The sequence below is a fragment of the Falco peregrinus genome, chromosome 3 (assembly GCF_023634155.1).
Source record: "Falco peregrinus isolate bFalPer1 chromosome 3, bFalPer1.pri, whole genome shotgun sequence".
NCBI classification, from domain to species: Eukaryota; Metazoa; Chordata; class Aves; order Falconiformes; family Falconidae; genus Falco; species Falco peregrinus.
The window spans coordinates 45,828,075-45,840,468 of record NC_073723.1 but is presented as its reverse complement, the minus strand read 5'-3'; the positions used below and the strand labels follow the sequence as shown (position 1 = coordinate 45,840,468).

Sequence of the window (12,394 nt, the reverse complement as noted above, 5' to 3'; positions counted from 1 at the left end):
GGTGGAGTTAAAAAAATGTTCAGGCCAAGTGGCTGGAGAGCCTACTTTAAATCATTAGCAATTGATGCGTTCTAGTGTGTGGAGGGGAGAAGGGACTGTGTCTGCTGACAGGGGAAACAGATACAACAAACGTTTCCAGGCATCTTTCTTTTTCCGTCTCCCTCCTGCCCCCTCCCAGCAAGCCCAGTGCTCGTCTGCAGATGGAAAGAGGCAGACCTCTTCCTCTGACTTTCATCCTATTGACTGCTGGACTAAAGCACTGCATCTATTAACTGCCTGCCTTTTCTTTCCTTCTGTAGGACAGCTTTCCTGCCCGTTTCGGAGGAGTCCATTTTGTCAACCAGCCCTGGTACATCCATGCCCTGTACACACTAATCAAACCGTTCCTCAAAGACAAGACAAGGAAAAGGGTAATTAGATGGGGCCAGGGGGGATAGGAAGCCACAGAACCAGAGTAGCTGAGTGGCAGCTGGCTGCTTTCTTCCTTCTTTTTCTCTCTGCATTTTTCATATGGCCTCAGAGAATTGCCTCTGTTATTAAAACTTAGAGTTTGCAATGGTCTGGGTTGAATCAGCAACTCAGCCAGGGACCTGAAAGCTGTTATCACTAACAAAGTGTAGATACGTTTTAATGGGACACTCCTGGGGACAGAGAGGCTCATCTTAGCCATTTGTCCTCTGCAATCTATCAGACAACCCCTGGATCATCCCTTGGGAGGCCCCAGAGCCCACCCTGGGTGCATTTGACCAGACAGGACAAGGGTAATACCAGCCCGAAAGCAAAGAGGGATTAGGGAGACAAATGTTGCCAAAGCAGCGTGACGTGGCAGCGCTGGCTGGTACACCCCTGGGAAATGTCAGTCCTGGGGTTCAGGGCTGGGTTGCCCTCTCAGACACTGAGGACCTACTCTCCACATCTTTCCGTAAGTTCAGTGAGTTCCGCTATGCCCCTTTTCTTCTCACTGCTCTTCGCACAAGCCTCTTACTCTCTTACAGTAGCAGTAATCTGTCTGTCATTAGTCCCGACTTTCATTTTCCTTGATCTGGTACTTAAGAAAAAGTGAAAATGTCATGTGCCAAAAGCAAGCGAATCAGAGTTTTCAGAAGTGTTTTAAAGTGCCAGCCTAACTCTTCAGCTCCCCCCCTCCTGCCCACCTAAGCGAGCCCCAAGCGCTTCAGACATTCCCACCTGAAACTGCAGCATCAACTAATGATGCTCCACACCTCATTAGTGCTGTTATTGTTGTACTTAATGAAGTACGGCACCAATGATGACTTTGAACTTTCTTTTTATTTGTTAAAGATCTTTCTTCACGGTAACAACCTGAACAGCCTTCACCAGCTAATACACCCTGAATGCCTGCCTTCTGAATTTGGGGGGACTCTTCCTCCATACGACATGGGGACGTGGGCACGAACGTTACTCGGTCCTGACTACAGCGATGAAAATGAGTACACTCACACCTCGTACAATGCCATGCATGTGAAGCACGCATCCTCCAACCTGGAGCGGGAGGCTTCGCCCAAACCCATGAAAAGGTTAGTACTGCCTTCGAAATCACCTGCTATTTGGCTCTCTGAACAGGTTTGGCATAAGTCTGACAGAAAGGGCTCATCTGGTTTGGAGAGAGGCTGTAATCTGACAGACATTGACGGTAGGGAGCACTTCACCCTGGACCGCGCTCGTGGCGTGGTGGGAGAAAGGAAGCTCTCTGTGGAACAGTAATTAGTCGTCTGATTACTGCACACGAAAACGAGGGAAAATTAATGAGCCCCTGCACAGAGCGTTGCAGAAAGCGTATCAGAGTGAGATGCTCTTTTGTACAGCATAGCGCAGCCAGCAGCATCACCAGTGTTGGTCCCTATTACTCGCTGCTGCTGCCCCAGCAGTTGACAAGAAGGTTCTCGCCTCCTCGGAAATGCAGCTTTGGTACTACGAACACCACTGCCCTCTAAAGGGAAAATGGGTTAGTCTTCTGCCGCTGCTTCTGCTCCCGCTTCCCCTGTCCAGCCCTGCTAAGGCAGCACATCTGCCCTTTAAGATCTCTGGTTTTAGATCTAGTGGTTGCGCATTCAGCTCTGAATGCTTAAAATCACAACTCTCGAGAGTACCACCCGCAGCAGGTTGCACTGGTTGCGGGGACGGGGGTGAGGAGGGTTGTGTACCTGTAGGGCAGAGCCCACAGCAGCTGCAGCCGGCGATGGCTTTTGGCCACCCTGCAGGAGCGTAACATCTGCACTCGCCTCCCCTCCACGCCCCACGCTGCAAAACTGCTCTCCGTGCAGATTGCAGCGATGCTTTCACTTGCTGCTGCCACTTGATGAGCGCAGCTGCTCAGAGACATGGCGTCACTCTGTGTGACAGGGAGAGGCCATCATTTTGCTACAGCAAAATCAAAGGTGACAACACAGACAAGCCACAATGCCATGCAATTAATTTTAAAAGTTTTTCATCTTCACAGGAAAAAAGAAATGCATCCCGGATTCACAGCTCCCTCCCAGGTCAGATTGATGCCATGCTGCTGCAGATGCAAAGTGAAGCCTCGTGTTGCAAACACACCTACAGCCGATGTTAAGTGCTGTGAGTCCCACGACTCACAAGGCCACGAGACTGCAGGGCTACAACCCTTCGCAGCGTGGCAGCCACAGCATGAAGAGAGGTGGCCACCCGTGCAGCCAGCAGTTCTCACTACTGACTGCCAGCCAGGACTGGGAGCCAGGATGAGTTTAGGGAGCCTGTCCCAGACAGCTGATGTTAAAACAATTCTTTTTTTTTTTTTTTTTTCTTTTAAAATCAGCAGTGGAACACACTGATTTTAGAAAGGTACAAACTAAATATTGCATTACTTTTAAAACATACATCAAGAGTGCACAATTTATGTAGCTTACTAGGAAGAAATCTGCAGTTTTCAGAGCTTGGAAGTGTTAAGAGCTGTTCACAGGTGAATCTTTGCTGAGGATCAGGTCCTTGGCTGCAAAGGAGGGGATGGTCTTGTGCCCTCAGGGGAGAACCTCAGCTTGAAAATGAGTTCTGTGCCAGAAAACCCTGCCTCAAGGCAAAGCCTTCTTTTATAATCTGTTCACTAGTACAAAAGTGCATTAATACAAATATGGCGAGTAGATGAATCTAATTTGTCACGTTGCCTCCGGCCAGACTAGCTCTAACTTTTAGTCTAATTTTGTTACTCGGCAGTTAAGTGAACCATCTGATCCTGTACCCCGTGGTCATTACTAGCTGTTAGAGGTGAAAAGTTCACTGCTTCAACACATTTTCTCCTATGAGTATTTGCTTTGATTCTTCTTCCCCTGAAATTATGGTTTGGCCTAACAAGGTAAAAGCCTGTGCTTAGGAAGCATAACTGTGTGCTTTATTAGATGTATTAGACCAGATTGATATCTAAGGCCTATTAAAAGGCCTACAGACTTCTACCAGCATTACCTGTCTTTATATATCCTGCCTCCTTGCCTCTAGGTTCGTACATCTCTAACAGATCGAGAGTCTCAGGTCACAGCTGAGATTCCTAGATGCTCCAAGGAGGTTTGTACTAGGCACAGGTGATCTCTTAGCATTAGCCTTCTTCCTAAATGCCCTCACAACTGCCCTATCATTTTTTCCTTTATTAAAGCGATTTTGCAGTTTCATTAAAAATCTCTTTTCTCCTCGTCCACTCACAGCATACAAATCTCTAAATTCTTGTGTAAACATGGTAATTTTGTGTTACGCTGAAATGCTGGATTTAACAAAAAAAGAAAAAGTGGGTGACCCTTTCTTTAGCATGTATATTCCTCTGAAAGGGGTAAATATACGAAGACAGCCTTCTTGGGTTTCTGTAATTTAAGGATGAAAAGCCTTGCTGAACAATTAAGAGTTCTCCTTTCTGTCTTCCCAGATATCACTGTAGGTTTACCTGCCCAGTAATTAGCTGCAGGGAAGGGCGGTGATTGTGAGAGCTGGATTTACCCCGGAGGCTGGGGGGATGGTGCACGTCCTGCTGTGTGACAAGGTGCAGGGTTGCAGGTTGCCACTCCTGGTTCTGTGGCCACCTGCTATAAAGCCATACAAGCACTTCCTCACTAGAGCTGCCACTTGACCCGTGCTGTGTTAAAGGTTTCTTAATGTTGGGAGCTCTGTGCTGCTACAATAGCTTAGTCTTACACCGTGGCCACTGAGAAATAACTCTGTGAAATGTAATACCACCATCCTACATCTAGAGAGAAGCTCATCCTGGGCACAACCTACTGCAAACATAGTGTCTAGCAATTGTAGTTGCACAGATGCTGAGAAATCGAGGAATTATAGATCTGGAAGAAAGATGCCAGGAAACTGACTCAGAGAATAACTGACCAAAGTACTTTTGTAGCCATTTAATCTGTGCTGGAAAATGAATGCAGAGGGGGAGAAAGAGGGTGTGCTTTCAAGATGTGCCTGAGACCAAACTGAAGTCATCACCTAAAAATTAAAATGTCTCAAAATACAGACCAGGAGAAAATGGGACACCAAACAGCAGTGGGAGGGAGTGAATCTGGAGCAGGTACGTGCCCATACTTTGGCTTCGGGACTGACAGCAGTGCTTTGCTCCCGCCACCAGGACAGATGCATATAAATTGAAATAAGGCCACCTGAGCGCTGTGAGGAGAGCAGAGAGAGTATTTTTCCAGCAAGAAGCTATAGAAGAAGGTAGTGGCTTGTTCAGCCTTGCTGAGCAAAGGTTGAAATGGATGTGATCATTCTCTACAAATACGGGGGGTGGGGGGGGGTGGGGGTGGGGATAAAAACTGGGGAGTGACAACAGGTATTTGAGAAGAAGGATATCTTAGTAGGTTTGCCAGTCATCAGAGGAGTGAGTCACCGAAACAGCTTATCAATATGATGACCTAACTGATACATGAGTGAAAGGTCAGATATGAGGTGGCTACCAGTAGTCACCGGAGACTAGACTTGCTCCCTCAAAGTCTCATTAGGTTCCAATATCTGCTCAGCTTAACAGCAACGGGACCAGAACATTATGTTCCCCCCAGCCACAGGCAAAGGTGGTTTTTCCCTGTGACTTGAAATTGTACTGTTTTGCTCTCAATAAAGAGTCCTTGTTTATTTTAGAGAATGAAGGCATTGTAGACAGGGAAACTATTGAAAATACTCTTAGAACAAACCTGCTACCAACTCTAGTTAGTAACATAATCTTGAAAATCTTGAGATTTGAGAAGTTTCTATAATATGGAAAATCTTTAATCAAAACCATTGCAGTTGTCATTTTTCCACCAGTGGTCACATGAAGCCCCACCGGGGCAAAATCAAAACAGTGGAAATTGCACTCCCATCTGCAGTATTATCTCACACCCTGGGAAAAATCTCAGGACCCAAGTACTGTATGAACAGATGGGAAAAAAAGCAAAACAGCTGATGACTCCACATAATGAGTCTTAATGGCCAGGGGGGTGGGGTGCGGGGAAAAGGCAGCAATAACAAAAATCCATTCAGAATATATCTGTTTGTCAAGATTCAGCTCAGCGAAGGTTGAAATGGGCAATGCAATAAACATTCAAACCAGCACCAATACAGTAATAGCAAAGTCAGTTCAGTCTGAGCTTGGCCACATCAGTTTGATAATCCTGGGAGCAGCAATGGCAACAGCCACCTTCCCCTGTCTTGGGCCATCTCTTCTGAACTGCCTGCATTCACACAGGGAGCCTGTCAGGAGCTGTGGGATTTGAGAGCAATGTAAATGTGTGAAAATTCAGAGCACAGGGAAGAAAATCACCTCCCTTTCAGCTGTGGCCAAACCTTCTGTGAGCCCTGATGGTCAGAAAGGGGCCTGAGTTTCTTTAGTCAACAGGGAGCTAACACAAAAGCAAGGCATTTGCCTGAGGCACTCGTGCTAGCTTTTTTTGACGAGCTGTTGTTTTTGGGAGCAGCTGGAGGTTTTATCTGGGTGTGCAGTGTAATGAATAGTTGTGGTGGATGGTTAAACCTAGCAGTGAAAGAGTCAGAGATCACTCTGTCAGTAGGGCATAGTCCTTTGGCCAGCCACAGTGGGAGAGGCTTGCCAGTAGCTGTTTGGGTACCTAACCACAGTGAGCAAGCATCCCCAACTGGGACATATTCAGTGACTTGGGAGGGTGTGAAGTAGCTCAGTTTTTTTGAAGAGTTTCCTTTTTCTCCAGTGTCATCCTGCTCTTAGGCTTGGGTCCTGCAGCAGCAAGTAACCTGCAGTAGCATGTTGCCTCCCTGTGACTTGCTTTTCTTTACAAGATCTGTCTTTCTACAGCTGCATCTGGGTCACTTCTTGATGTCTGAACTTGATCTTCAGTACAAGTGACAGAGACTGTTCTCTGCCTTTGCTTGTACCCTGTGCAGTCACTAAGTGCAGCCTGGGAACTAAATGTTCCTTCCCTGCCCTCCCAGGCATCAAAAGAGTGCTCACTTTTAACCTGCTGCCAGTGCAAACAGGTCTGAAAACCTAGTGCAATTTAAAATTGCCCTGCAGAGAAAGGAAATTTTACCAAACAGCTACATATACATTCTGGCCAAACAACCTGGGGTATTTAATCAAATTTATTTAATCAGAGTTTAATTAAGGACAACTTTAATCAAATTTGGGGTTAAAATTTTTTCTTAGGATAGCATGGATTGCAAGAATGACCAAGTCAAGCTTTTTAGAGACTCAGAAAATTCAGAGTTAGGGTAAAACTTTTAAAGTAAAGCTGTGAAAATGTATAATTTTTGCATCAAGACACCATTACCTTTTCCTTCTGTGAAGTAGAAACTTATAGAATCATAGAATCATTTAGGTTGGAAAAGACCTTTAAGATCATCAGGTCCAACCGTAAACCTAACGCTGCCAAGCCCACCACTAAACCATGTCCCTAAGTGCCACATCTACATGTCTTTTAAACACCTCCAGGGTTGGTGACTCAACCACTTCCCTGGGCAGCTGTTCTAAAGCCTAACACCACTTTCAGTGAAGAAATTTTTCCTAATATTCAATCTGAACCTCCTCTGGTGCAACTTGAGGCCATTTCTTCTCATCCTAAAGGATCTGAGCACCTAAAGATGCAATGGCCTGCCTAGTGGTGCATCAAAAGCCCCCATATTAGGCATTTTGAAAATGCAGTGATAAAAATGGTTAGAATGCATTGCCCCTGATTTAACATTGTTAAATAAGAGCATGTGGATTTTTATGTCCTAGGTTAGAGTGAAAGGGTTTTAAAGTACAGATTAGGGTTTGCCATGATTGCCTCCTGATGTGCATGTTTTCAAAAGGACTGATCTTCAAATGAACTTGTTGCTGAAACTAATTGTTGGTTCTCAGAAACGGGATCCTGCTCTCAGAAGGAGCGGTATGACAACTGTTATACACTAGTGCCGACTGGAACAGTTTTAGATCCAAAAGGGGCCATTCACGGGGGTGACTTTTGTAAGGTTTTTATTTATTCAGACGGGTTCCTCCATATGCCCAGCTGGGCTGTGCAAGGCAGACCTTTCTAGTTGTTATCCTTGGTGTGACCTTAATGTTCCTTCACCATATGTTTCTGCTTTTATGGGTCATGTTTTATGCCGGTTCACAGTCAGCACCAATTTACTGCAGAAGCAGTAAAATACCAGCAAATAAAAATCAGAATGAAAATGTGTGAAAACTTCTTACTGCCTGCCCATGGATGGCACCTTGTAGCTGGGGTCTGTTTCCACATGTGCTGGGGGAAAAGGGAAATATTCCTTGTAAGCTTTCAGATAAAACATCTCTATAATAAGCAAGATCTATGGTGCAAGGCTTATATTCACTATTTTGTTATGAAGAATTTCCAAATGCTTCTGTGGAAATGCTTCCCCCATACACAGATTATGAACGAGACACTTCTTTACAGTAAAGTAGATGTGCCAGGTAAATCTATATCATGTAATGTATGCCTTATCTAGTAACATAGATTATTAGCTGTTGAACAGATTTATAGATTTTGACTGGAATTCTGCTAATACATCAGAAAGAAACGGAAAGGAGCCGGTGGATTTGGCATGTTAGCAGGTCCCAGGGAGGCTGCAAAGGAGATAATGCAGAATATCCTCGGGAGCCAGGAGTGAGAGAAGCAGGAGAGATCAGAGTTACAAAGCCATGGCTGAACCAAGGAGAGGAGGGACAGGTAGCTTGGTGCTGGGGGTCCCCTGAGGCAAGGCAGGAAATCGGTTCCCCTCTGAGGGTATCAGCAGCACGGGTTTCATCTGTCCGCAGCACTCCGTTACCAATACACGGGTGCACAAACACAGCCTGGAGGTGGGAATGGCAGAACCAGTGCTGTTCAGCTGCTTAAAATATTGTGTTGTAAATTATGTCTTCAGCTGGCTATAAATTTGCCAAACGTTTAGTAGTTTAGATTACAGACACGACACTTAATAAAACAAATGGTTTTACACTGCTTATGTCTTTTGCTGTCCTGTGAAAAATCCACCTACATCTGGCTGAGTTACAAGCCTTTGAAAAGGCAATTCACACAAGCTGTGTAGACACATATTTAATTTTAGCATTTAATGACCCCAAGGATTGCCTTATGCTTTAGCTTGGCCTCCCAGCATAAATAAACTTGTTCAGCTCAGGCCGATGGTTCAACGCCCACAATGTGCATCTCCTGCCCAGGCCATGGGGTGCAGAGGGCTTCTGTGATTACAACTTCTGCTTGTGGTCGCAACAACTTTCCCTGCACTAGGCCAGGCTGTAGCAAGACAAGGTGCCAGGATCTAGAAGACTGACACCCCATGCTCTTGACTCTTCGTCCTCCCCACTGCTGGCAGGAGAATTGGAGACATGAGGATTTAGTGGCGAACTCAGCTGGGATACTGGGAACTTGGGCCACTGGGATGGGAGCCATAAGACAGACTGAAAGATGAGGCTGGCATAAAGGACTGGAATCAGCTGGGCTAGGAGGTACGCTTGGTGGGCAAACCAATGGGGATGGTTAGAGGGAGGGCTGATGGAGACCAGGAACGACCCTTTGGTTATGCCTGGTGGGTGCAGCCCTGGAGAAGCAGATCCTGCTCTCCCTCTCTTGCTGAGTCCCTGAGTCAGTCTGGCAAGATGCTTAAATCAAACTTCACACAGATGGTGAGATTGCACATTGCTTATTTTCAGCCTGCCAAGTTATAGACTCTGGGGTCTAATTTCCAGAAATACTCAGTGCTCACCTGCAACAGAAAGCAAAGGGACATGTGCTTTGAACACACAAGCTACCATGTAATGCGGAGCACTCTGCGAAATCAGACCCTGAGCGCTGGGAAATGGGCACCCCATGTTAGAGGAATACTTGGACCCTAATCTCACTGCACTTCAGCTCTCCACATGCAAAATGGAAATGAAAAACACCCCTCACAGTCATGCTATGGCAGTAAATGAATTAGCATTTGAGGCACACAAGTACTGTGTTGATGAACTCCACAGAAAAGCTCAGGAGGGAATTAACAAAGGCTACCTGCAGAGCAGGCTTGGAATAACATGCAGCAAATGTGTCACAGAGCCATACCTGGAACTGCTAGAAGCAAGCAAAATAAATAGCCACTTACTAGCTTGGCACTGTCTACTCTGAGCACTGAGGGAGGAAAGAGCTCTCTGAGAAATAACAGTGAGTGCTCCTGGGGCTGGGGTACCAAAACACCCCCACGGCCCTGGCCGAGTGGCTGTTTCTCCCACAACCTACATTTTGGCTTCTTCTGCTGTGACATTGCTTGATTTTCCAGCCTAAATAGTATATCTGCAGGGTTGCTTTCATGCTGCAGTACTGTTCTTGTTAAGGACAGGAAACTTCTGATGTGGGACGGGGGAGTAGGAAGGATTACAACCTTTGCTCTTGGGGCCTCTTCTTACCTGTGAAGGGACAAAATCAGTGCCGAATCGGGTTGAGATAAGAGAATTGGAGTCACTGGAATGGAAGCAAAAAAGGCAGACTGCAAGATGAGGCAGGTGTAAAGGACTGGAGTGTCTGAGCAAAGGGACTGGAAACTGTTTGGCTAGAAAGAGCACTTGGTGGACAAGGAAATGGGGATGAGCAGGTAAAGCATAAACGGTGATGCAAGCGTGTGTGTGTAAAATTCATAAAGTATGAGAAGAAAATTTTCTCCATTAACTGGCCTGAATTTCTTTTGTTTGGATGTCATATCCTGCACGCTTTTTAGCAGCTCTTGCCAAATCTGCTGTAAATTGGTGTTGACTGCTGCTGCAGTGTTGCCTTTATTTGGCCCTGTGACTAGGCTTACCTTTTGATAGGTGACATATTGCACTCCAGGGGATTAAGAGTCTTCCAGGAACTCCTGGCTGATGCAGGTGCTTCTGTTCCTTCTATGTGAATAAAAGCATGTGGAGGAGTCAGTCTATAGCAGAGAAAGGAAATGGAGAGGATGAGCTCCCACCTATGCTTTTCCCATGCCCTGGCCTTGGGATGTGACCAAGGCATGATCTTGACACAGAAGCTCAGAGCATTCAGGAGTAGGAGGTATCGGGCACATTCACACTGATGAAAAAGGACCAGGCTGTGCACCCTAATCCCAGGGTTGGTGGCACAGACTGACTCCTGTTTGTATTTTTCAGGGATAGCCTCTGCCAGAGGAGTCTGGTTGCATTTGCTCTGCAAAGTGCCTGGCTCTTGCTCTCCTCTGGGTCTCAGTGGCCTTAAGGCATAACTGTATATGCAACACCAAATACTTAAGCATTCTGTATATTTCACAGTTCAGAGTGTTCACAATAAGCTGAGAGCTGTGTCATAGCCCACCAGAGAATGGTTTTACAGCAAATGCCAGAGGGTGTGCACTGCATTCCCTGGGGTGGGGTGTGGTGTGGGCTAAGGGACAGGTCAGGACAGGATGCACAGCCAGCTGGGCCATGGTCAGAGCCAAACATGCTGCAGCGTCATCCCTACCACCCTTTGGCGCAGACCCTGCAGTGAGCTGTGCCCAGGGGTTGCAGGGGGGAGAAGCAGCTGGGGCAGTGTAGAAGAATGAAGCTAGGTTAATTATCATTGATAATATACAGTGGTGGGTTGGCTGATGTAGATGAGGTGCAGCTGTGGCTGGTTCTGTTATGAGGTTGGGCAGCCAAGGAAGAGAGAAGAAGAAGCAGAGAGAAGGGAGCAAGCGTGCCTGCCTGCCCGCCTGCCTGCCCTGGGTGAGGAGAGACTAGGAGAAGGCAGCAGAGGGACTGGCATGAAGAGTGTGCTGGTATGTGGTGGTAAAAGACCTTGTTGCAGCCGGCTATTTTGGAGAGTGCTGTGACAGGGCAGCTGTCGGGAAGGGAAGGGCATGGAGGGAGCTGGCAAGCACAGGGAGGACAAGGGGTCTCGTGCTGGGGTTTGCTCTGTGGTGGATGGCTCTTTAGCAGTGTAGAGGCACCCGCAGAGACTTCACGCATACAGTTAAGCACAGCTCTGGGCCATGGTTGCCCCAGCTTCGAGACCTCTCCTAGGATGTGCTAACACATCAGGGAGAAAGTTGGTCACTGCTGCCATGGTGGCCACAAAGATAGCTCCCATTTGGGAAGTGCAGCAGCTTGTCTCCATTGTCCTGTGGGCTAAGCACTAGGTTGGCAGTAAGGTTAAGTCAGATTTCATGCTGCTTTGCACCCTGACTCATCGTGTCAGTGGTTCACTTAACCAGCTTAGCTGTGTCCCTAGACATGGATGCTGCTTCATCTCTTTGAAATGCTGTGGCTGATGCATCAAAGCTGCCCCTCTGGGCAGGTCTCAGTAGCACACCACCACATTGTCCTAATGCAGAGCTGTGAGCCCAGGGCAAGTGCAGGAGCCGCAGAGTTGCGTTAGCAAGAGATTTCAGCTGGGCTGCTTAGCCTGGGCAGAGAGCCACACTTCATGGCTCCTGCGCTGGAGCTGCGCGCCGCTGAGCAGAGCTTGCCTGCATCTGCCCGCACCACCTGCGGGAGCATACATGTCTTTCAAGATGCCTTGCCTGTGCATTTATTATCGAAAGCACTTGAAAATGAAAAGAGAACCTTTTAACACATTGACTTCACACCTGCACATCTGCATTGTTTCTGTAATACCAGGGTAGGGGTGGGTGGAGAATCCTTGGTATGAAGGCATACTCTTGAGGTGTGTTGCAGAGCACTCGGGTGCTGCACCCTCCTCTGCAGTCTGATGGAGAGGGAGGAGGGCAGAGAAAGAAGTGCTCCTCAGACCTTGTCAATACAAAAATTCATGGGTGTGATTTTAAAAATATGCTTATTATGTTCTGTAAAGGGAATGAATAATTGGGAGACGAACAGCCCTGAGGTGCTGGTGAAATGGGAAGGGAATTAGAGGGAAGTGAGCAGATGGGAGGTGAGAGGTAGATGAATAGAGTCACACAATGTGATCTGATTGATTGGCTGCAGTGTGTCACTGAGAGACCTTGAAGCCTCCTGCAC

At 46.9% G+C, this 12,394-nt stretch overlaps 2 protein-coding genes across 3 annotated transcripts in view; one reads left to right on the top strand and one right to left on the bottom strand.

Moving 5' to 3' along the window:
• Nucleotides 1-12,394, top strand: part of CLVS1 (clavesin 1) — a 105,190-nt gene that overhangs the window by 86,006 nt on the left and 6,790 nt on the right. For both annotated transcript variants that reach the window (XM_055801075.1, XM_055801076.1), the window contains 2 exons: nucleotides 300-410; nucleotides 1,303-1,538. In XM_055801075.1, the coding sequence (XP_055657050.1) occupies nucleotides 300-410; nucleotides 1,303-1,538 (347 nt within the window). The remainder of the gene's footprint in view (nucleotides 1-299; nucleotides 411-1,302; nucleotides 1,539-12,394) is intronic.
• The window catches only part of ASPH (aspartate beta-hydroxylase), a 122,805-nt gene continuing 120,628 nt past the window's right edge, over nucleotides 10,218-12,394 (bottom strand). The window contains exon 27 of the mRNA XM_055801068.1: nucleotides 10,218-10,350. Coding sequence (XP_055657043.1) covers nucleotides 10,233-10,350 — 118 coding nt within the window. The 3' untranslated portion in view covers nucleotides 10,218-10,232. The remainder of the gene's footprint in view (nucleotides 10,351-12,394) is intronic.